The sequence below is a fragment of the Chiloscyllium punctatum genome, chromosome 20, assembly GCF_047496795.1.
Source record: "Chiloscyllium punctatum isolate Juve2018m chromosome 20, sChiPun1.3, whole genome shotgun sequence".
In the NCBI taxonomy this organism is placed as follows: Eukaryota; Metazoa; Chordata; class Chondrichthyes; order Orectolobiformes; family Hemiscylliidae; genus Chiloscyllium; species Chiloscyllium punctatum.
This window is the reverse complement of record NC_092758.1, coordinates 24,812,851-24,838,238: the sequence shown is the minus strand read 5'-3', so window position 1 is coordinate 24,838,238 and position 25,388 is coordinate 24,812,851. Positions and strand designations below refer to the sequence as shown.

The following is a 25,388-nucleotide window of genomic DNA, read 5'->3' as shown; positions in this document are numbered from 1 at the left end:
TATAATTACAGAATCTCAGTCCTTCAGGTATTACAGTGGCTCAGCACCATGGTGACTGTGGAGTTTGCATGTTCTTTCTGTGTCTGTGTGGGTTTCCTCCCACAATTCAATGATGTGCAGGTTAGATGGAATTTCCATTGTAAATGTCGGGTTATGGGGATAGGATGGGGGTTGGTCCTTGGTAGGGTGCATTTTGGAAGTCTAGTGCTGACTCAATGGTCTGAATAGCCTCTTTCCACACTGAAGGAAATTATGGGCTGTGCTAATAAATACCACTTGCTGAGGTACACATCTTTTGGGATTCATGGTAGCACTATATTCCTCATTCCTGATTAAGAACTTATGCTCGAAAAGTTGACTCTCCAGCTCCTCAGATACTGCCTGACCTGCTGTGTTTTTCCAGTGCCATACTTTTTGATTCTGATCTCCAGCATCTGCAGTCCTCACTTTGTCCTATATATCCCCCATTGTCAATTTTAGCTTTCAGTGTCTGTTGTCCTACCTTTTCAGGGCATATGTTATTGATGTTTGTAAAAGCTTTTGATCACCTTACACTATTGATGTGTATGGTTAACAATTTGGAAAGCTTGGTCATCTAGTGAAATTTGCCCTTCCCATTTTTGTCTCTGAACCTCATTGTTGTGTCTGTCATTGTGCACTTTCTTAACAATTTCCTTGCTGCCAGTATTGTAATATTGTACCATCCTGTCGATCACCTGTATTTTGTTCTGAGATCTGACTTACCCTCTGAAATCAAATTTCCTGCATTTGTAGGAACGTCCAAAGTCCCCCAGCTTTTCTGATATATAAAAAAACTGTACATTTTTTGGCTAATTGCGACAAACCACATCTGTTAAGATTTTATTGGTTTGGTATATTTTGCTGACTGTAGCAATCATGTTGACTGCACCTACAGCACGTAATTATTGTTGGGCTGCAACTACGTCTTCATACCTGTGTGCATTCTCAAGTAATAGGTCAATAGTATGGCCCTTTTTCTTGTCTAAAAGTTCCTTGCTAAAGGCTCTAATTGGTGCAAAGGTGATAGCTAACTCAATGACCCTCTCTGATAAATCCTCTTTAAAAACTTCAACACATGCCCTTTGCTGTGTCATCTTCTGACAAACTGGTCAATAGATTCTTGTGATTGATGTCTGTACGACATGAGTTGAAATTTGTTAATCTGAAACTAATTCTTATCTTGAGGTGATTTTTGAGAACTTTTCATCTTTCTGATCATCACATGGAGATCAGATGCTTTAATTCAGTGAAGCATCTCCTTACCAATGGCAACTAAGAAGTTTCGAGCTGTTTTCTTAGGATCATCTATTGGCAGAAATGTAAAACAGAACTACATAAGTTTTAACACTTCTATTTCAATAACTGTGTCACTGGATGCTGTTAAATTCAGAAAGAAGTTTCTACTATTTGGGATTCTGTCTTAAAAACTTTGCACTATCAACCTTCAATTGTATGTCACTAGCAATATAGGTTAGCACTCCTATTTCACTGTCCTGGTCTCTTTACAACTGCTTCTTTAAGAATCATAGCTGGTTTCTGCCTATATGTAACATTCTCACCAAAAAGGAGTCACAAGATCACGTGGGCATCCTTTATTGTCACATCAATTTGGAGAAAAGAAAAATGACGGAACTGATATTATTAAGCTAGAGAAAGTTCAGAAGAGATTTACCAGGATGTGGACAGGCGTGGAAGGCTTCAGTTATAAAGAAAACCTGGATAGACTGAAACTTTTTTACTGGAGCATAGAAGGTTGAGAGGCAACCTTATAGAAGTTTATAAAATAATGAGGGGTATAGATAAGATTAATAGTAGTTGTCTTTTCTCCAGAATGGGGGATTTCAAGACTTGGGGGCACATTTTTAAGCTGAGAGGAGAGAGATTTAAAAAAAAAGACATGAGGTCAAACCTTTTACACAGAGGGTGGTTCACATGTGGAATGAACTTCCTGAGGAAATAGCAGATGTGACGCAATTACATTTAAAAGACATTTGGATAAGTAAATGAATAGGAAAGCTTTGGTGGGATATGGGCCACAAGCAGGCAGGTGGGACTAACTTAATTTGCGATTATGTTCAGCATGGGACAGTTTCCATGCTGTATGACTCTATGACTCTATGACCAATATGTGAACGTAGACAGGTCTTCTTAATGTTGAAAACTATTTCTGTAAATGTTTTTAAACTGGACTTCCCTCTAGGAGCAGTTTGAAGCTGTGTTTTCAAGACCAATGAACTGTCTTTTTAATAAATCAGATCAGCAGCCTATCATGTTTCTTTTTAAAGAGACATCTCTTGTCACCCTTTGTGACTGATCAATGTATGTATGTGTTCTTTGTGGTCCTCCTTTTCCTCTGTGCAGTCTTTGACATGGTTAACTACGTGATCTTCTTTCAAGATCTCAGTACAGTCATCCAGCTGGAGTATTATTCCCTGCCCTTGCTGTTGACCTTCTTCTCACCATCACTCATCTCTCAACTAGGATCCAGCAACAATAATCCTTGGATGCACGGTAAATTGACAGAAGCCACCATCTCCCCAGGATACACAGTCATTCAGTAGAGCTTCTTGCCTTTAATTGGCTACTCTCAGAGTGTGGGACATCTGACATGAGATCCTTAATTCCAGAGAAGGCCTGCTGCTGGCCAGATAAGATTAGATTTCCTACAGTGTGGAAATAGGTCTTTCGGCCCAACAAGTCCACACCGACCCTCCAAAGAGTAACCCACCCAGACCCATTTCCCTCTGATTAATGCACCTAACACTATGGGCAATTTAGCATAGCCAGTTCACCTGACCTGCATATGTTTGGACTGTGGGAGGAAACTGGAGCCCCTGCAGGAAACCCACGCAGATAGAGGGAGAATATGCAAACTCCACACAGTCACCCCAAGTTTGGAATTGAACCTAGGATCCTGGTGCTGTGAGGCAGCAGTGCTAACAACTGAGCCACCGTGCCACCCCAATGTGTGATTGGTAGTTAAAACAGTGAGTCTTTCCTAAAACAAATCAGTAAATGTTTGTTGAATTTTATAATTTTTCTGAAGGGGTTTGTGTTGGTGACTGCATTAAACTCCACCCAGTCTGGTTATATTATAAAGTCCTGAGTGAAGAAAGAGTTTATCTTGGGATTGTGATGGAAACAGATATGTCATCAGTATTGCCTGATAGTCTTAATTATTATGTCTAACTCATTAATGTAATAAATATATCTCCTCTTATTAAGTTATTCATCTTTTATCACAGTGAGCTACATAAACTCTTATACTCAGTTTAGAAAGGACAATTGGTCCTTAGATAAGCCTGTGTTTCAGTGCCGCACAGAGGCTGTCTAACCTGTGTAAGTTTTTATTTCAAAGAGCAGAAAAGAGAGTTAATGGTAGCACTCTTCTCTGACCATTAGCAGGTAGTCATTGGTTCCACAGTACATACAACAGGACAATCTTCATCTCTCTGGGAACCCCGTTACCGCCATTAAATATGACCCTTATGTTTCAATATGTGGAAGCTCTCAATGATGATCCTACAGAGAGAGTAGGAACAGCTGGTCAATGGGGTGATTATTCAAGTGCTTAGGCCCAATGACATACTGGCAGCATCAGAAAGGGTTAATGATCTTATGCATAATCAAATTGAGTGAATGCATCTTTATGCTACATTCCATAGGTAGAATACCACCAAATGCTCACACTGCTCAAAGCACCACATGCACATCACTTATTTAGAACTATTCTACGCTATCATGGTTCATGACTAAACTTCACATACTTCACTTCATCCAGGCATACATACCAATGCTGCTAACATCAAACCCATCATACAGTCCCTTCAGATATAAACTATTTAGCTGTAATAAGTACATTACCAAGGAATCAAAATATTTTCCAGTTATGAGGAGACGGATAGCTAAGATGCACAACTGAGAGTTGCACCTGAACTGAGATGTAGACTGAATGTAGGAGTGAATTTTGTTCATGTGGGTATTTGGTCCATCGAGGAAAGTGGTGCTTTATACGGGATGTACTGCAACTAGTAACGTGTGTTAAGTATTATGTTAGTGCAAGCAAAGCTTTATTAATAGTTTCAAGTTTAAGTAGTATTAGCAATTTTTTTTCAGCAATAGCAGGGTCAACGTATAGATAAGGGAATGGCAGGGCTGCTTCAACTCAGAGAATGTCTGTTTTGATGTTATATGGGAACTCAAGGATCTTTTCTTTTTCTTGGATAACCATTTGTGCAGGAAATGTCATCAGTTACATAACACTTAACGACTTGAGCAGTAGTTGGTATCACTATGGTGCATCCATGTTGCTGAGAGCTAGATTGATAGTACATTTATAGATATGGTCACTCCACAGTTTAAGCATATGTAGGGAAAGAGGAAATGAATTGGGCAGTCAAAAAGCAAAAGGCAGCTATTAAATAAGTCCCCAGCATTAATCCCATTCTCCAACCAGTATTAAGTGTTGAATCCTGATGCATGTGATAGTTCATCTGGGGTGTGCTGGCAGAGCCTCAAGTCCATTGCACCAAGGGTGGCTCATTTGCACAACAATGGACATCTAAGACTGGAAGAGGCGTTTGATAGAAGAATAAATAGATGTTACTGTGACTGTAAATGTTAATCCAGGGTGGTGTGTTTCCTTCCTGCACCGTAGTCATGAATGTCATTAAGAGTTTAAAACCATCATGGATAGAGAGGATGAGCAACAATGGTCATGATACACATTGAAACTAACGACATAGATAGAAAAATTGATATGGTACTGAGTTAGAATTTAGGGAGTTGGCAGAAATTTAGCAAGCAAAACTCAAAAGTAGCAAACTGTGGATTCCATGTGCAAGTGAATATAGAAATAGGAAGACAAGACAGATGAATATGTAGCTGGAAAATTGGAGTAAGAAGGAGGGCATTAGATTCTTGGGACATTGGGACCAGTTCCTGGGAAGATCCACCTGTACAGGCTAGATGGTTCACTTCTGAACAAAGACTGGCCCATATTCCTTATAAGGTGTAAGGAATCGGCCATTAGGGAGGTTCAACCAAACTTGGCAGGGGTGGGGTCACCACAGATAATACGAGAAAAATACCAAGGTACATAAAAAACTGGGGAGAGATAGAATGCATTACAACAGAGAATAGTAAGTTAATAGGTGGGGTCAGATTAAAGGAGAAAGTAATAAATTCTAAATCAGGGTTACTGAGCAATGTTGTAAGTGCTGAATATGGTATATAAGATTGAGGAACTACAAGTGAAGATTGTGAAGAGCAAGTATCTTGTAATTGTTATAACACAGACCTGGCTTAAGGAAGGACAATACTTAATGTTGAATATTGCTGGGTACAAGATTTTGGACATCTTGTACCCAGCAAGATGTCCAAACAGGTGAGGATGAAAAGTGGGAGTGATGGCAGGATTGAATAAGAAGAGCATTGCAGTGTTGGAAAGTAAAGAATATCCCAGTGATCTGGTGAGAAATAAAAAACAAAAATGATATAATTATGTAGTTTAGTGTCATCACTAGCCATCAACTACTGGGAAGGATGTTGAGGGACAAATTTTCAAGGAAATTACAGAAATGTGCAAAAATTATGTTGAGTTATAATGGAGGATATTAATTATCCAAGTATAGATTGAGATAGTAGTAGTGTCAAGGGCAGAGAGGGGAAAGCGTTTCTAAAATGTGTTCTTGAGAATTTTCTACAGCAGTATATTTCCAGCATAAAGAGAATGGAGGCACTGCTAGACTGGGTTCTTGAAACTGAGGCAGGGTAAATACATGGGAGACCGTTTAGGGTATAATGATCACTGTAATATCAGTTTTAGGGTAATCATGGCCAAGGATAATGTACAACACAAAGATTAGTTGACTGGGGCAAAGTCAACCTCAATGAGGTTAGAATGGAACTGTGGCAAATAAATTGGAGTCATAGGCTGGGAGGAAATGCTGTAGTTAAACAATGGGCTAACTTTAAGAAGAGATGATTCAGGCAAAGTCTAGGTATATTCCCTTTAAAAGGAAATTTAAAACAAGCATATCTAGGGATTCCTGAATGAGAAAAGAAGTCGAATTATGACTAAAAAAAGATTGTGACAGGCATTAGGTAGAAAATGCAATTGAGAAACACATTGAGATGGAAGGCACAGAGGGGTATTAATAAAGCAAATAAGGGAAGTGTTAAAGGTGACCGGCAGCTAACATAAAAGGGAATTCCAAAGTCTCCTATAACATATAAAGAGTAAAATAAAAGTAAAATGAGGCATCAGGCTGATTATGGATTTAAAAAGACATTACATATGTAAAGCAAAGAATTACAGATATTAGATATATGAAACAAAAACAGAAGTTGCTGGAGACACTTGCCAGGTCTGGCAGCATATGTGGCAAGAAAGCAGAGTTAATTTTTCAAGACTGGTGAAGAATGGCTGAAGTATTAAACAAAGGTTTTATGTCTCTCTCTCTCTTGAGGAGGTGGAGGATGCTATCCAGGCTATGGTGAAAGAAGGGACATAAAGTTGCTAGAAGGGTTTAATATTGATGAAAGGAGGGTATGGATAAACTGTAACTAAAGTAGAAAAGGGACTGAGGCTGCATGACATTGACTGAAGGATACTGAGAATAAAAATAGTAATTTTTCAGTTTTCCTTATATTTAGGAATGGTGCTTAAGGACTGGTAAATTGCAACTATAATGCCTCATTCAAAAAAAGATAAACTAAGCAACTACTGATCAGTCACTTTTATTTTGATGGTTGAAAACTTTAAGAAGCAATAATTTTGGACTAAATTAATAGACATGTGGACAACTTTGAGGTAATTAAGGAGAAACACATGAATGAATGGAAAATTTGACTAACTGTGGAAATTTTTGTTGAAGTGACAGAAAAGGTTGATCGGGGCAATGCTGTTGATATAATGTAGATGACTTCAAGAAAGCATTTAATACAGTGTCATACAGCAGACTTAGAAACAAGATAAGACCACATGGATTAAAACAGACAAGAAAAAAACATGAATATACAATTGGCTGAGTGGCAGGTATTAGAGCAATGATAAGTGTTTCTTTTTACAGGTTGGGAGAGGGTTTGTAGTGAAGTTCCTCAGCAATCAGTTGTAGGAACTAACATTACAATACATTTAATCAAATACTATAGCTTGAGTTCTCTACGGAATAGAATTGCTTTTAGATCTGTTTTGAATGCAAATGCTACAACTTAATTGAAAACTTTCAACTTATTTTATTCCTGGAACTACAACGTTCTGGATGTGCTGGTAGAATACGCAATGAAAAAAAATAGTTTACCAACCATGTAGTGTCTTCTTTATTCATTGAGACTGGAAAGCAATTTCTGATATGCATTAATGCATTGTTAGTTCAATCTGCATCTACATTTCCTGACATATATTGATGATTGAGACCTTGGGGCACTGGGCAAACTTTCAAAGTGTACGGAAGATATGAAATTTGGAAGGTTTGTAAATTGTGAGGAGGGTAGAGAAAAACATCAAAAGCACATAGACAAGTTGGTGTGTGCATGGATAGGTGACAGATGAAGATTAATGCCAAGAAATATGAGGTGGTACATTTTGATAAGAAGAATGCTAAGTGGCAATATAACACAAAGGTTACAACTCTAAAGGGGGCAATAGGCAAAGGGACCCAGGTTTATATATGCATTAAATATGGAAGGACAAGTTGAGACAACATTTGATAGAGCACATAGTATTCGGGATCTCAGTAATAGGCCGAAATTACAAGAACAAGGTGATTACATTGACCGTATGTAAGGCATTAGCTTGGTCTCAGCATCTAGTTCTATGCTCCATTCTTTAGGGAGAATGTGAAGGCATTGTAGAAAGCACTAAAGAACTTCTTGAGAATGGTTCTAGGGATGAGGAATTTGAGTTATGAAGATAGATTGGAGAAGTTGGGATTATTTTCCTTATAAAAAAGGAATGCTAAGAGGAGATATGATTGAGGTATTCAAAATCCTGAGAGGTCTGAACAGAGTAAAGGAAGAAAATGTTCCAAATTATGAAAGGATCCAGAGCAAAAAGGCAGAGATTTAAAGTAAGTAGTAATAGAAGCAAATGTAATAACTTCTTCAACCATTGGGTAGTTGGGTTCTGGAATACACTGCCTATGCATATGGTAGAGCCATGATCAATTGAGGCATTCAAAAGGAATTAGATAGTTACTTGCAAATATGCAACATATTGTGTTACAGGGAGAAAGCAGGTGAACCTCAATAGGGATATGTTCATTTGTAGAGCCAGCAAAGATATAGAGGGCTGAATAATGTCCTTTTGCAGTGTAATAAATCTGTGATTCTGTGATATGTCCCTTATAAATGAGATTCCCTCCTTCTAGTCTCACAAACTCTAGTAGCAGCACCACTGGCAAGGACAATTGCTTCAATCTTGTTACAACCATGCGAATCATTTAGCATGGAATTTTGAGGCCAAAACATTTAATCAAATACTACAGCTTGAGTCCTCTATGGAACAGAATTGCTTTTAGATCTGTTTTGAATGGAAATGCCTCAACTTAATTGAAAGCTTTCAACCTATTTTCTTCCTGGAACTACAACCTTCTGGATGCTCTGGTGGAATATGGAATGAAAAAATGAATTAGTTTACCAACCATGTAGTGTCTTCTTTATTCTTTGAGACTGGAAGGCAATTTATAATAGGCATAAATGCATTGTTAAAATCAGGGCTTTTGTCCGAAATGTCGATTTCGCTGCTCGTTGGATGCTGCCTGAACTGCTGTGCTCTTCCAGCACCACTAATCCATAAATGCATTGTTAGTTCAATCTGCATCTGTTGAATCATATAGTAACCAGATGAAGCCATTTGGGCCATTCTGCATCTGCTGATTCTTTGAAAGATCTATTGAATTGGTCCAGCTTCTCTACTTTTTCCTACTTTACCACAAACCTTTATTCTTGCTCATTTTGGAGCTTCTGCACGAATTAGCTGCTATGTTTCCTACATTACAAAAGTGTCTACACTTCAAAAGTACTTCATTTGTTGGAAAGCACTTGGAATGAGTTGAAGTCATGAAAACCTTTATTTATAAATGCAAGTTATTTCATTTGCTTATACCCAATTCACTTTCAAAGGTTACTGTTAATATAGTACAAAAACTGAAAATGTTCTCCACATGTATCCATCCATTCAACTGAGTGAACATTTTCCTTTCAGAAAAATCCAATATATGCATAGGTTATGTCAATACTGTCATTATTAAATGTCCTTATTGAAGTTAGTTACTATTATTTTTAGGTTCTGTGATAAATTTCTTTATAGAGATATGCAAGTTTACAGATACGCTTGTGCACATATTTCATAGTTGTTATTGGTAGATATCAAAACTCAGAAGCATACCTGATGTCTTTGCCAGATATATATAGTACAGTCACTAAAATTATTTCAAATTATTCTTTTAAAATTTAAATTGTACTATTTCGCTAGATGTGTAATTAGTCCAGCTGAAAATCAACTAACTCAACATTGATTAAGGTTGAAACCTGGAACCTTTCTGTTTGTTTATGACTGTATACCAATACCAGTCTGTGCTGATAATCATTGAACCAGTGGGATGCTATGATGTATTATAGATGATAAAGCTTCATAACTCCATGTCTTTTCACAGTTAAAAACTGAATCAGGAATATAAGATACCATTCACAAAATTTAGCCAGTCCTTTCATTTCAGCAGTGACTTTATTTCAAAGGGTGGGAACCTTGTCACCATTCCTGCTGATTTTCCAGATCAGCAGCACCTTGAAGTTTATAGGTTTCCTATAGGTTCAAAAATCATAACTTATGTGAATTCTGAGCTGGAAAGAATTCAAAACCCTGTACATAGCTACCTCTGTAATCCCTATCTAACTACAATGTAGATGTACCTGTAACGTGGTGACTGCAGCGTTTTAAGAAGGTGTCTCTGCACTGTTCAAGGGCAATTCAGTGTTTAGAGAAATGCAATTGCACCCACAGTGTACTGTTTGGCTTTCTGTATGTATGTGACTTCTAGATCCATCACTTTATAAAACCTTCTAATCCTTTCTTTTCCACGAGATCCCTTTCGCGATCTGTTTCACAGTTTTATTGTTCTCCTAATAAATTTGTTTGCTACATGCTAGGTGAACAAATTCTTCCTTGTGTTTCAGTCCTCAAAATTCAGGAAATTTCTGGGATTTCCTCTATTAATGTCATATAGTTAAACACCATCCCAGGTGCCCCAATTGCCAAAGCCACTTACACGGTGAATTATCAATTTTGGCGATCCTAGGACAAGCCAAGCAGAGATACACATGAGAATTCCTTGAAGCATGGCATTCTAACCAGAACTCAATCAACAAACACATCGATTCAGATCCCATCTGTCACACTGAGAAAAGTACAGGATACGACATCACCAACCCAAGGAAAGCAAGTCATGTCACCAGTGCTTCACAGGAGGCTCACTGATGATAGCACCTGGTATGGTTACGAAACATCTGAAAATGAACCTTCCAGCTCAGCGAGCAAATTTACATCCATGGTGGATTATTTCTTCAGGTGTTAATACACCTCATTTCAGTCCTCACCCATCAATATCTATGTAATTGTTATCTATGGCATGCCTAGCAAATGCTTCCTTTCTTAACCTTGCAACTTCCTTTGCACATGTTTCTGAGGCTTCATCCTTGGCTTTTTCCTCATAATCATTTGCAGGCATAATGTGTAAACATGAAGTCAGCTCATATGTATATGCTGACAACATCCTAAACTCCACTCCTACTTGTCCAGCCCCCATCCTATTTACAATCCTGCTTGAAGTCCTATCTTTTTGATGATCAACTGGCAATAACCTACAAAATGGAGTCTAGTACTGAGCAACTGGGAATATATCCTTGTTTGTCAAAATAACAGCTGATTATAAAATTTGAACTGCAGTAGCGTATATTCTTCATGTTGAAAGTGAATGAGCAAGTACCTGGTTAACACTTTGATTTAGACAATGCCATTGCGACAATCTCTGATTTTTATATCTGTTAAGACTCAGCTCAAACAACATCACTGACAAGGATTGATCACAGCTCAAACTTTATTTTGAAAATATTTGAATACCCAAGGACATGGTTGTAATATTCTATAAATATGGGTTCACAATATCAGACATTTTTCAGTTTTAAAGACTTTATTTTCAAGTATATAAACATTTTTGAAACACTTTTACATAAATTATTTTATTTCCTGTGACTAATATTTGCTGAGCAGCAAAATCAGAAATTAATATAAAAACCTCCATGGACAATTCTTCCAGATACAGTATTACAAAAAAAAATAATAAAGTTCTCAATTTGCCTTCTGGTGACTGCAGCGTGATTGTCGTAATTTGAGAGGCAAGTAAAGCAGGGTACCATCATCGATCATTTAACTTTGTTAGCAGCAATTGTGCTTCCTGCTCCCTTCCCCTTCCCTCTCCCGTGCCTCAGTGAACAGGGTCAGTGAAAAGCAGTGCCATTTGTAGCAGTGAAACATTGGCCACAACTCTACCATAAACCATTACTGACGACTACTTTTAAGAAACTATGCAGACTACACCCTGCAAACGTCAATCTGTCCACAACGTAGTTTTATTTAAATTTCTTTTAAAAAGAGTACGACGGTGTGTATGACAATAACATATTTTGTTTATTAATTACGTCACGCCCTCAGAAACATTATGGCCCACCCCACCCCCTCCCAAGTAGGAATGCAGTAACTATAACCTCCAAGGCTTACTGTGTCCACTACAGTTGCTATGGCAATAAACAAAACAATACATCAGTGTAAGAAGTCTGGCCCAGGCTTTGACAGATCAGTACATTTCTGGTATATTCAAACAAGCTTTCCTTCAGGCCATATATTACAAAAGTTTGCAATTATGAAGTTCCTGTTTCATTCAAGATGGGTATTTTGGACTCAAGTCTTTTAACCGAGACACCCATGAGGCAGTAAGTTTACTGAGTCAAGAAGAGAGATTTGTCTTTTTTCAATATAAGCCCAGAGGACCTGAGCTATCCTATAAAAAGGGGTACTTGTCAAGTAAATAGTTTTCTCTTTGGGTCCCAGTCCACTCCAGAGAGTCCTCACATGCTGAAGAACAAGATGAAAACTCACTTAATATGAATTTGAATCTTTTCTTCAGTTCCCAAAGTCACTTACTTTCAGTCCCCTTTAGAGTATCCATCTCCTTAGGAGAGGAGATAGTGATTGTGATCACCCTTCCAGCTCTTGCCAGAGATGACAGCAGTTCGGTTTGTTACCTCTTTCCCATCTCATTCTGTCTCAGGAACTGAATATTGGTGGGGCTGTCAGCCAGCTCTGGGTACTGTTCCACAGGCAATACATAGTACCCATCGTATCCTTGAACTCTTCCAGAGTTCAGCAATTGTTGTTTCTCGCCTTCAGTCCACAGCCGGTTTCCTTCCTTGCCATCCCTTGCCTTCTGCTGTTCTTTAGTCCAGGCATTCACCAGGGCTCTTAGCCTGGCCTGGTCCAACAACCTTGCTCTTTCCTCTTCCAATGTGTCTGGTGTAATTCCATAGCGAATATTTAGCAACAGGGCACTGTACTGTAGTTCAATATTTGTGAACCTTCGAGTCCTTCCATTAAGTAGAATTGTCGGCTGCGAAACTGTGATGTTAATTCCATTCTCCAGGACTTTTCGACCACTTGTCATGCCCAAAGTTGCCAGGTCTCCATCTGATGAACCAATTTTCACTAAATAGTGTGAATCTCTCCCATTAATAGTGTAATGCATTTTGTCCAAGTAGTAGGCGTTGTTAAGAATGGATGCTATTTTCCGACTATCTTCACTTGCAAGGGAAGTTACACCTGTTGTTATTCTGCCTTCCTTGACAGCAAACATTATTCCCTTTCCAATGATGGAATTAGTGGCTGAAAACCAGTGTCCTGACCTGTCCTTGTGACCTGCCCTGGAGAATTTGGGGAGTGAGCATCCTTCCAGTGCCATAAAAGCATTATTGAGCCTTTCTGCTGCTTGTTGAACCCCTGAAATAAACTGAAAATCAAATCATAAAAGGTATATGGAGAGCATTTGCATCTTGGTCAACATTAACAGTGCAGCGCCATCAATGCTAGGAAGTACTGATGGAAAGGGGATGGGATAACTCTTCTCCCCCCCTGTAGAAAATTGCCTGGTTTGGCAAGCAACAAATTTGTAGCCGTGCTCTAGCTCAATCCAATTCTGAAGCCCAGGCACAATTTATTTTACACATATGATATTTATTACCTTTCTTCCTCCTTGGGTAGGGTTCCAACATGCAAGGACTGAAAGGTTAAGTATTTAATTTTATTTTATTAGGAGTGGTTAATGCCAGAAGTGCTTAAAAGAAGGAGAATGGAGTTCAATATCACCATTTAGAATACTGGTTAGAATGGGATCTGAAGAAAAGTTGGAGAGATCAACAATTTAACTGAAAGAGGTTTGAAGAAAAAAATAAAAGACTTGAGAAGCCAAGAAAACAAAATGAGAAAATGTGAAACTAGAGGAATGATTCAAGGCTTGTGGGAATTGGCAAGTTACAGCTTGGTGAATACAAAGAAAAGGGAGAAGATGAAGAGGCAGAGCTAGTTGATTGAAGGATGGAAAAGAGAATGGGCTTGTTTCATTTGTTATTCAATGTGAAGAGATGGGGAAATTGATGTAAGGAGATATAACTGAAGGTAGATAAAGAGAATAATGGTTTCCACACTTTCCACGATGATTCTACATTCGGGAAAGATTTTTAGCAGATGAATGTGGGGTCCATTAAAGCTTGATGTAGTCTTTCTAGATCTTTTTGTGTCAACATGCCAGTTACATTGAAATCTGTGCCAATTAGACTTGAGAGAGCAATGATTTAGATAGTACCAGAGAGAATGACTGGGATGAGAGACAGGAAAGTATTTTCTGAGAATAAGGGTATAATTTGATGGTGATGAAGGTGAATAGAAAATAGAGATTTTGTTCTTTATTAAACATGAATGCATTTTAGTATTTGTTGGCTAACTATTTTTTGTACTGATCTCTACAGCATGTGGGAAAATAATTATAAAGGTAGATGTCTGGACATTTGATAGCAGAGGCAGTTAGAATAATAGAAGTCTTGAGGTATAAAAGTGCTGGCAGATAGTGCTGGCAGAGTATGTGGATAAGCAGGCTGATAATAAGAGCTTAATTTAAGTTTGTTTCCATACCTGTACATTGTCACGCTCTTGACTCTCCACTAGTTCATAAGGTGGTGCTGCAAAACGAACTGCTGGTTTCGGGAATCCAGGAATAATGTTGTACAACTGAAATCCGAACATCACAAGCCAGCTTTTTACATCTGCAGGAAGGCAGAATTTAAACTGGATGAAGATTGGTTAGGATATAATTTCCTCCTTCAGTGTTTTGTATGCTCCTCTCTCTGCCAATGTTACATCAAATAGTTGCTGTAATTTACTGCTTAATGTAACTGAAGTAAAAGTTTAAATGGAAAAGCCATAAAGTTGCCTCAATGGGGAATACTGTATTCAAATGAATTGCAGCATTTCAAAAGTTAAGACACATTATTACATCACACTCAACAATTGTAATCCCTCAAATCTAAGCTAGTAGTCACCAAACAGAAAGTGCTCCATCCCTGGCACAATCATTTCCCCATGCTACCAGGTATCCTTATTCTAAACAACCAAATTCAGCCACACATATTTTTCATTCTTCAAACAAATGCTGAATTTCATGAAGATTACACATACACTGGAGCACAAGCTCGATACTAAGCAGGTTTGTGGTCATGCTTTATTTTGCAAAGATTTTAAAATGATGGTTGTGAAAGCAAAGTGTCCATCCTCATGCTTCCTCTGTTTATCATGTGATGCTAGCAAAGGCCTGAGAGCAGATCATTTACTGATACTCTCAGGAAGTGAATGCTGCATGAAATAAAAACCCATGAGGGTAAAACAGGGGAAAAATAGCTCCCTTGCCACTTATCTAGAAACAAAACTAACAGAAACATCTGAATGGAGTCTTTTGCTAATCCCGAGTGCATTATACAAATCCAACAAACATTCCCTTTCTGCTGAAATCATGCTAATGCATCTTTAAAAGACTTTGCTAATAGGTTGATACAAGTTTGACATTCTTTTTAATACAATTTACATGGTGATGCATGTTGTCCTTATATTTTGATGTATCATTGATCTTACCAATCTTACCTGTAACGTAATCTTCAACATCATGCACATTGCTGAGAGGATTGTTATTTTTGAACATGTATAAGTTAAAGGGTGCAGGATCTTTGCCAATATCATTCCAAATGGAATAATCTGGAGCTGTCCAACGTCCAGCCAAGACATCATAATCTCTCTGGCCAAAATGTACCAACTTTGTCAGAGAGTCATACAAGCCACCATGGAATCCCACTATTAGTTGGAAGTCTGGATTAGAATCATGGTAAATTTCACCATAGGCTGTATATTGAAGTTGCTTGATCATTAGGCCTCTACTGCTGAAGACTGCCAAAGGTGTTCCAATATTATCTGAAGCAATATAGAATTCTTCTCCACTACTGATCTCCATGGCAAAGAGATGACCCTGGAGGTCATAATATAGGGAAGTGATGTCTGAACTGGAATGATTATAAACATGGGTTACCCTGGTTGGGTTGTTAAGATCTGAATAGAAGAACTGCAGATGCTGGCCAAAGTTAGTTTTGCTGGAGACTCGACGTCCCAAACCATCATAGCGATACTGTACACTCCAACCATTCGTTTTGCTGTAAACCCGAGTAAGCAGACACTTAGAATTGTATTCAAATACATCAGAACCTCGCTGAGAAAGAAGACCATCCTCATCGAACTTGTACTGGACATCTCCAAGCCGGGTAACGCGGTCTCTTAAATCATAACGTAATGGCATGAGGCGAATGCTACTCCCAGCGGTCAACAGGTGCAGGTTTCCATTTAAATCATAACTGTAGCGCCAGATTGTCTTATCATTCACAGCAACAGTCTGCAACTGCCCATCTCCATCATAGTCATATGTATATTTGGTAGTATTTGCATAAGGACCAAGCTTAATCTCTCTCTTAATGACTCTCCCCATGCTGTCATACTGAACTGTCATCCAGTACATGAGCGACCTGAATATCTCGTACTGAACTTCTTTGATGCGTCCATGAGTATCAAAGTGCTTACTCAAGGTCATCACAGCTGTAGTGATGATCTGATTTATATCATAATATATGACTCCAAACTTCCCAAAATGCTCAACTTTTCCTGATATCTCATCATATCGGTATAGATCAACAGGAAGTGGTGTTTCACTGATAATGGGCTTCATGCTGGCAACTCGAAAGCTGTTGTCATGGTAGGTATAATCAAACCGTGCATTTACCATGCCTTCCTCAGAGAATCTATAGATTTGCCTGTCTATCAGAGGACCAATTTTCCTGTATCGGATTGTGCAAGAGAACCCACCACTTTGCAAGTTGACCATTTTAAGCACACCTGTTGACTCATCATAACCAAAGGTGACAGCGGTGCTGTCATAAAGAACCTCAGAGAGCTTGGACAACTTTCCGTATTTATAGAACACCTGGCGCCCAGTGCCTAAGTACGCATATTTCAGGATTCGACCTTCTGTTGTGAAATCGAATATCATCGATGCATTGCTTTCAGGGGGATGATAGATATTGCGGATGTAACCAATAGAATTATGAGTTGACATGGTATGCCTGGCTACACTGGGCATGGTGACTGCATGGAGATGACCTGTTTGGTCAAATTCAAAGATATATTGCCGTTGACTCTGGAGAAGTAACACCATAGACTGTAAAAGAAAAGAGAAAGTTTTAGAAATGGAATAAATCCAATAACTTTTGGCAATTAATTTTCTGGCAATCCCTTCATGTACTTTGAGACTATTACCTTTTACTGATGATTCAAATTTACAGATGCTAATTGCCCTACTGTGCATTTATAATGTCCAACCATTGCTTGTGGTGCTCAGCAATTCAACCACAAAGGAACACCATAAGTGATCCTGTTCCCTCACACAATGGGTGCAAGGAACTAATTACAGCAGCTGTCATTGCTGAGCACTAATAAATGATAATCGAGTTTTAAAAGGTTTCTTTCTTTAGCTGAGAGTCACAAGTAGCGCCTCTACTGTGGCTCAATGAGATCAACTAATTCAAAACAGACTGTGGATTAAAACTGCAATTATTATGGCGTACATGGATTAGCAACTTGGAATCGAATATGAAGTGTATTTTTTGTGAATGGAGTGCAACTGACAAATAAGGTACAGATATTATCTGTGATTTTTTAAAATTACACATTATGCAGCAATAATTTTCAACAAGAAATTGATCAGCATTTGAAGGGGAAGTCTTTGTTGGGTTACAGTAGGGGTAAGAGGAGTGGGAGTAATTGAATACTTCTTTCATCATGCCAGCACAGGCATGATGAATTAATTAGCCGCTTTCTGTTCTGTAGTATTCTTTGATAAAGATGTTGTCTTAAACTCAGTTATTCTATTTGTAAACTGCTCCAAGCTTTGTGCTTTGAGCTGTTCAATTGATTAGATGTTTGAAAAAACTCAGCGAATGTTGTCATAGCAAAAATGCTGAAACCTAACATTAAGATGGATATGGTGGAGTATTTTAAAATTCTCAAGGCAATCAAGCAGAGTCAACATTGTGCTATGAAAGAGACCTCATTTTTGATGACGTTATAGGAGTTCTTTGAGAAAGTAAAAAGGACACAGAATAAAGGGAAATCCATGGATGCGTTTTACTTTGATATCCAGAAGGTATCTGACAAGGTGTCACATCAAAGGCTGCTACACAAAATAAGAGCTCATGGTATGTGGGTAATATATCAAGCTGGATAGGGGGACGATTAGCTAACAGGAAATAGAGTAGCCATAAATGGATCATTTTCTGAATCATCTGTGCATCAAGGAGCCTCAGTAAAACTGGAGTCAATGGGAATTGAGGGAAAAGCTGGTTGGAGTTATATCTAGGCCAAAGGAAGATTGTTATGGTTGTTGGACGTTAATCATTTCAGCCCCAGGGCATCTCAACAAGGTTTTCTCAGGGTTATTTTCTTTAGCACAAACATCTTTAACTGCTTCATAAATGACATTTCATCTATCATATGGTCAGAACTGGGGATGTTCACTGAGGACTGCACAATGTCTAGCACTGTTTGTCACTCCTCAGATATGGAAGCAGGCCACGTCCAAATGTAGCAAAACCTGGACAACATTCAGGCCACAAAACTGCTAGCCAGTAGCGTTTCCAACAAGAAAGAATCTAATCAGATCTTCTTGACAATGAGTGCATGACCATAATTGAATCCCCACTATTGATGTCCTGGAGTCACCACTGACTTGAAACTGAAGTGGACCAGTTATATAAATACATTGTCTACAAGAGCAGGTCAGGAGCAGTGAATAACTTGCCTCCTATCTTCTCAGTGTGTGTTCAGCATTTACAAGGTGCAAGTGAAACTTGAAAGGATTCAGAAAAGATTTACAAGAATGTCGCCTGGGTTGGAGGATTTGAGCTACAGGGAAAGGCTGGATAGGCTGTGGCTGTTTTCCCAAAGCGTCGGAAGCTGAGGGGTGACCTTATAGAGGTTTATAAAATCATGAAGGACATGGATAGGATAAATAAACAAGATCTTTTCCCTGGGGTGGAGGAGTCCAGAACTAGAGTGCATAGGTTTAGGGTGAGAGGGGAAAAATTTAAAAGGGACCTGGGACAACTTTTTCATGCAGAGGGTGTTACGTGTATGGAATGAACTGCTAAAGGAAGTGGTGGGGGCTGGTACAATTACAACATTTAAAAGCATCTGGATGGATATATGAATAGGAAGGGTTGAGACGGCTTTGGGCCAAGTGCTGGCAAATGGGACTAGATTAGATTAGGATATCTGGTCGGCATGGACAAGTTGGACCAAAGAGTCTGTTTCCGTGCTGTACATCTCTGTGACTCTACGTGAAGAGTGTGATGCAATCATCCTTATTTGCTTTTGGCTGAGTGGGGCTCCAACCTCTGCAAATAACTCAAATTCTCCATCTTTTTCTGCACCATCTCCAACTTCCTATAGCAGGGCGACCAGAACTGTTACAGTAATCCAAAGGTGGCCTCATCAACATCCGGTACAACTGTAACATGACATTCCAACTTCTACACTCAATGATTTGAGCAATGAAAGCAAGCATGCCAACTGCCTTCTTTATCACTGTCTACCTGTGATGCAACTTTCAAAAAACTATGTACGTGAACTCCTAGGTCGCCCTATTCATCAGGGCCCTACCACTTACTGTATATGTCCTGTCCTTGTTCATCTTACCAAAATGCAACATTTCGCATTTATTTAAACTCCATCTGTCACTCCTCGGCCTATTGGTTAAACTGATCAATAGCTCTTTGTAATCTTAGGTAACCTTTTTCACTGTCCACTACACCACCAATTTTGTTTCACCCGCAAACTTACTAATCATGCTTCCTAAATTCTCTTTCATTGTCACTGGGTCAAAATCCTGGAACTCCCTTCCTACTACCACTGTGTGTAGGTCTCAACAGTCCAAAGACTGCAGATGATTAAAAAGGCAGCTCACCACCACTTTTTCCAGGGCAACTATAGATGTGCAATAAATATTGGACCTGCCAGTGACCATGAATAACATTCCATGAACGAATAAAAAAATCCCACACATGTATTCTGTTACCAGATCCCTCTATTGCCCTGTCCTTCACCAACTATTACCCAATTCCTGAATGATGGCATTGCCTCTGTTTGTTAATTAGAATATTTATTTATGAGTGGAATATATAATATTTAACTAATCCACAATTATTGATTGCACACAGATTCATATGTTGCATTTCATAAGTGGTGAGGTAAAGAGAAAATCCACATTTCCTAAATGAGAAGTAGCAGCTGACACTGTGCATACAAGTCGCAGAAGTAATTCTGATTGCCTTTAGGGCAGAGATAGAGATACCTTCTGCTATTCGAGTGATGGGAGTGAACAAAGGTAACTGAAGCTTGCAATCGTCCTTTCTGAGGCACCACTCTGAAATTCTGAAAAAAAAAGCCATGGTGTAGCATTCGAATTCTGGGGACCCAGAGCTTTCTGGCAAGACACTTCACCAAATAAATAAATACTTGAAAGCAGGAAAGTAATGACATTGCTGAGTGTTCAGCTTGAAAAGTTGATGATTTGGCTAACTTGTTTGGGAAACTGGCCACTTGATCCACAATCAAATATTGTGCTCAGAAATTAAAGTCATTTTTAAAACGAAATCACTAAGACTTTAAACTAGTGAGGGGGAGGGGGAAGGGAAGGGGAAAACGACAAGAAGTATGATGGTAAATAAAAAGGTAAGCAGCAGGTTAGCATGTGTGCAGGAGGATTTAACTACAAGGCAGACTATGAAAGAAGTAAAAAGGAAGGATAACTCAGGAGGTATTGTTCGAGATGTTGAAAATCATGAGGGTATGAAAACTAGCATAACTTTAACTGAATGCTCATAGCATTCGTAACAAGGTCGATGAGTTACTGGCACAAATCATTGTGAATGAATATTATATAATAGCCATTACGGAGACATGGTTACAAGATGGTCATGATTGGGAGTTAAATATCCAGGGGTATCAGACTATTCGGAAGGACAGACAGGAAGGTAAGGGATGTGGTATAACTCTGATAATCAAGGATAACATCAGGTTGGTGCTGAGAGACAATTTACATTCAATGGAGAATAAGGTTGAATCCATTTGGGTGGAAATTAGAAATTCTGAGAAGAAAATGTTACTGATAGGTGTATAGGTCACCAAGTAAAAGCATCACGTTGGGACGGGCAATAAACAAGAAAATAACTAATGCCTGTAAAAAAGGTGTGGAAATTATCATGGGGGATTTTAATCTACATTTCAATTGGTCAAACCAGCTCGGTCAGGGTAGCCTTGAGGAGGAGTTCGTTGAGTGTACCCACGATAGTTTTCTTGAACAGTATGTAATGGAACCGACGAGGGAGCAAGCTATCCTAGATCTGGTCTTGTGTAATGAGACAGGAAAACTTAAAGACCTCACAGTTGGGGATCCTCTTAAATGGAGTGTCACAGTATGGTTGAATTTAGAATACAATGGAGAGTGTGAAGATAAAATCCAATACTAGGATCCTGTGCTTAAACAAGGGAGACTACAATAGGATAAGGGAGGACTTGGCTAAAGTAGACTGGAAACAAAGACGTTATGGTGGGAGAGGTGATGAGTAGGGGAGGGCTTCCAAAGCAATTTTTCAAAGTACTTAGCAAAAGTATATTCCAGTAAAAGTGAAGGATTGTAAGAAAAGAGTAATCTGCCATGGGTGTCTAAGGAAATAAGGGAGATTATCAAATTGAAAAAGAAGGCATACAAAGTAGCCAAGAACAACAGTAAGCTAGAAGATTGGGAAAGTTTTGAAGGTCAACAGAAAGCCACAAAAAGGGCTGTAAAGAAAAGTAAGATGGAACATGAGAGAAAAAAAAAACTAGCATGGAATGTAAAGACAAACAGCAAAAATTTCTATAAATATATAAAACAAAAAGGAGTGGCTAAAGTAACTTTTTGTTCTTTAGAGTGTGAGAAGTGGCATTGATCATGGGATATAATGAAATGGTCAAGACATTGAATAGGTATTTTCTGTTGGTCTTCACAGCGGAGGACATGAATAACATGCCTAGAATAGGCAAAGAGTCAAATGTAGGTGAGGTCTTGGAAACAATCATTGTTCTGGAAGAGCTAGTGTTGGGCAATTTAATGGAGCTAAGGATAGACAAGTCTCCTGGTCCTGATGGAATGCATCCCAGGGTACTAAAAGAGATTGCTGGAGAAATAGCAAGTGCACCTAAGTAATTTTTCAAAATTCACTGGACTTTGAGGCAGTTCCAGCAGATTGAAAAATAGCAAATGTGATGCCACTGTTTAAAAAGGGAAGTAGACAAAAGATGGGGAATTATAGATTAACTTCTGTAGTGGGGAAGATGCTTGACACTATTATCAAGAAAGGAATAGCAAGGCATCTGGAGAGAAATTGCCCCATTGGGCAGACACAGCCTGGGTTCATGAAGGGCAGGTCATGCTTAATTAATCTTTTGGAATTCTATGAAGACATTATGAGCATGGTGGACAATGGGGACCCAGTAGATTTGGTGTACCTAGATTTCCAACAGGCCTTCAACAAGGTGCTGCACAAGAGGCTGCTGCATAGTATGGTGTTACGGGTAAAGTATTAGCATGGATAGAGGATTGGTTGACTAACAGGAAGTAAAGAGTGTGAATAAATGAGTGCTATTCTGGTTGGCAATCAGTAACTAGTGTTGTGGCTCAGGGATCAATGTTGGGACTGCAATTATTCACAATTTATATATATGATATGGAGTTGGAGACCATGTGTAGTGTGTTAAAGTTTACAGATGACACTAAGATGAGTGGCAGACCATTGTGTGAAGAGGCCTTTGAAACTTTGTAGATGAACATAGAGAGTTTAAGTGAGTGGGCAAAGGTCTGGCAGATGGAAATCAATGTTAATAAATGTGAACTCATCCATTTTGGTAGGAGTAACAGTAAAAAAGATTATTACTTTTATGGTAAAACGTTGCAGCATGCTGCTGTGCAAAGGGATCTGGGTGCATGAATCACAGAATGTTGGTCTGCAGGTACAACAGATAATTAGAAAGGCAAATGGAATTTTGTCCTTCATTGCTAAAGGGATTGAGTTTAAAAGAAGAGAGGTAATGTTATATCTGTACAGAATGGTGGTGAGACCACACCTAGAGTACTGCATGCCGTTTTGGTCTCCTTACTTGAGAAAGTATATACTGGCACTAGAGGAGCTGCAGAGGAGGTTCACTAAATTGCTTCCAGAGTTGAGGTGTTTGGCTAATGAGGGGAGACTGAAGAGACTGTGATTATGTTCATTGGAATTTAGAAGAACGAAGGGGATCTTCTAGAAACATATAAAATTATGAAAGGAATAGATAAGATAGACTTCGAGAGGATGTTTCCACTGGCGGGTGAAACTAAGACAAGAGGGCATAGCCTCAAAATTAGGGGGAAGCAGTTTTAGGACTGAATTGAGAATGAACTTCTACACCAAGAGGATTATAAATCTGTGGAATTCCTTGTCCAGTGAAGTAGTTGATGCTACTTCAGCAAATGTTTTTAAAGCTAAGATAGAAAGGTTATGGTGAGAGGGCGGGTAAGTGGAGCTGAGTCCACAAAAAGATCAGCCATGATCTTATTGATTGGCGGAGTGGGGTCAAAAGGGCCAGACGGCCTACTCCTGCTCCTAAGTCTTGTGTTCTTACGTAAATGATGAATTGATGGAAAATATGAGATATGCTTAGTGTACAAAATATTTTCATCAGAATTTTTCGAAGTTTCCTTTCCAAATTCATTAATAAATAGAGAGGGATTCACTCAACACAATGGAACATTGAAGATGGAGCCTGGGAACATTTTGTCTCACTAAGGTTTGAGGTATAAAACCATCGTTTGCTGTTTCTCACTGTTTGTAAGTCAAGGAACAAAGTTCATAATGGGAAAGCAGGAATTCGTCAAACTAAAATTGTCCAATCACTCAAGCAAGCCAAACATTAGGCAAAAAGCAGAAAAATGCTTAAGAATTTTGTCACTGAGGGTAATAACACTAATTTTAACTTACAAATTCAAAACTTACATAGTTAAATGCTCTTGGAGCACAGTATGAAAGCTGTAGATTATGGGATGAAAGAGGAGGCCTTTGACAGGTGTAAAGTCCATTCTTCTGGCTACCAACTAGCTAGTGAACTTGAAAATTATTCACATTGTTTGGTGTAATGCTGACCATGTATATTGAATATTCTCACAGTTAATTCCATACTCGATGGATCCATTACAAGTACTAACGGGATAGTAACATTACATGACTTTCACAATTCCGTTGAGTGCATGACAATGAAGGTATTTTTTAGATACTTTTCACCCGTGTAGCTAGTTTTCATTACAACCTTGAGCAAACTTGTAACTGTTCACAGGTAGAACAGGTAGCTCGGCCCATCTTTCAACATGGGACAAAAAATGATGCATGGACTCTGTGCTGCATCTCAAAATGTAGCAATTCATCTAATTTCTATCAAATGTGTTATTATATTATCATTTGCTTTCACGTTCAAACTCCACAATCTTACTTATTGTTCGCATTACTTAAAACAGCTGCAAGGCAATGAGGGGAACCTGGAAGAACTAATGTCTTATTAATGATAATAGAACTAATTGCTTCTAAACATACTTTGTCAAGGTAAGCGTAGCTCCAGACTTTTCCATCAGAGAAAATGCGGGATACGATCCTGCCTTTTTCATCGTAATCAGTTTTCTCGCTCATTGCACCACGTTGAATTCCAATTACTTTCCCAGTAGACGAATAAGAGACATTAACTGCAGCTAGACCACTGCTTGGGAGCCAGATTGTGGGGCGACCCAATGCATCATAAATAATCCTCAATGTGAATTTTCGATGATCATCATAAATCTTCTCTGTCCGGGAATTGCGATCAAAATCAATGGAAAGCAAGTTTCGTCCATGCAACTACATAAAATTAAAGAACCACAATCATAAATGTGTCTCTCCTTACTTAAAACAGACCACATGTGGGATTACTGGGGCAATTTATTTCATTTTAATTATAATGTCTTATGCCTGGCGTAGATGATTGAATTTTGTGCCTTTGCCAATAAAGGAGAAAGCTTTCAAATGACATTATCATCAATATGATTTAAGTGATTGCAATCTGGCAGGAGTTCAAAAAAATTGCGATGCATTCAGCCTTTGCTAATGAGCATGAACACCACAATTAACAGTGTAATTATCAAATATTCTCCAAAGTTTGTTCAAAGGAAATTTTAAAGAAATTACACCTTATGTGATTTACAGTTTTTGAAAGAAAAGAATTGCATGCACTATGCCTCTCGAAGACAATTATTTTCTGCAAGTAAAAATCATGGAAATATAAAGTATAATGGTAGAGATACACGACATGAAAAATCTTGATAAGTAATTGTGAAGTTTTTGCAATTTTGCTTGTTGTTTAAAAAGCAACTGTTTTCATGGAAGTCACTGTATACCGTTTATTTAATGGGTTTGCACCTGAGATTCCTCACAAGGGAAGAATGAAAGAATGAGTCCATATCTCATCATCCTTTGTATCTACCAGTGGCCAAATTACAGAATCATTCCCTGTATATAGTCAAAGATAAGTTGCTTCATATGAGTTGTTTTGCACTGATGATCATAGGGGCATG

General features: G+C 38.6%; 1 protein-coding gene across 11 annotated transcripts in view; it reads right to left on the bottom strand.

Annotated features, from left to right (window-relative positions):
- Nucleotides 1-11,106: 11,106 nt before the first annotated feature.
- The window catches only part of tenm2a (teneurin transmembrane protein 2a), a 2,790,214-nt gene continuing 2,775,932 nt past the window's right edge, over nucleotides 11,107-25,388 (bottom strand). For all 11 annotated transcript variants that reach the window (XM_072590496.1, XM_072590497.1, XM_072590504.1 and 8 more), the window contains 4 exons: nucleotides 24,379-24,675; nucleotides 15,263-16,877; nucleotides 14,261-14,391; nucleotides 11,107-13,082 (listed from right to left, as the gene is read on the bottom strand). In XM_072590496.1, coding sequence (XP_072446597.1) covers nucleotides 12,321-13,082; nucleotides 14,261-14,391; nucleotides 15,263-16,877; nucleotides 24,379-24,675 — 2,805 coding nt within the window. In that variant the 3' untranslated portion in view covers nucleotides 11,107-12,320. The remainder of the gene's footprint in view (nucleotides 13,083-14,260; nucleotides 14,392-15,262; nucleotides 16,878-24,378; nucleotides 24,676-25,388) is intronic.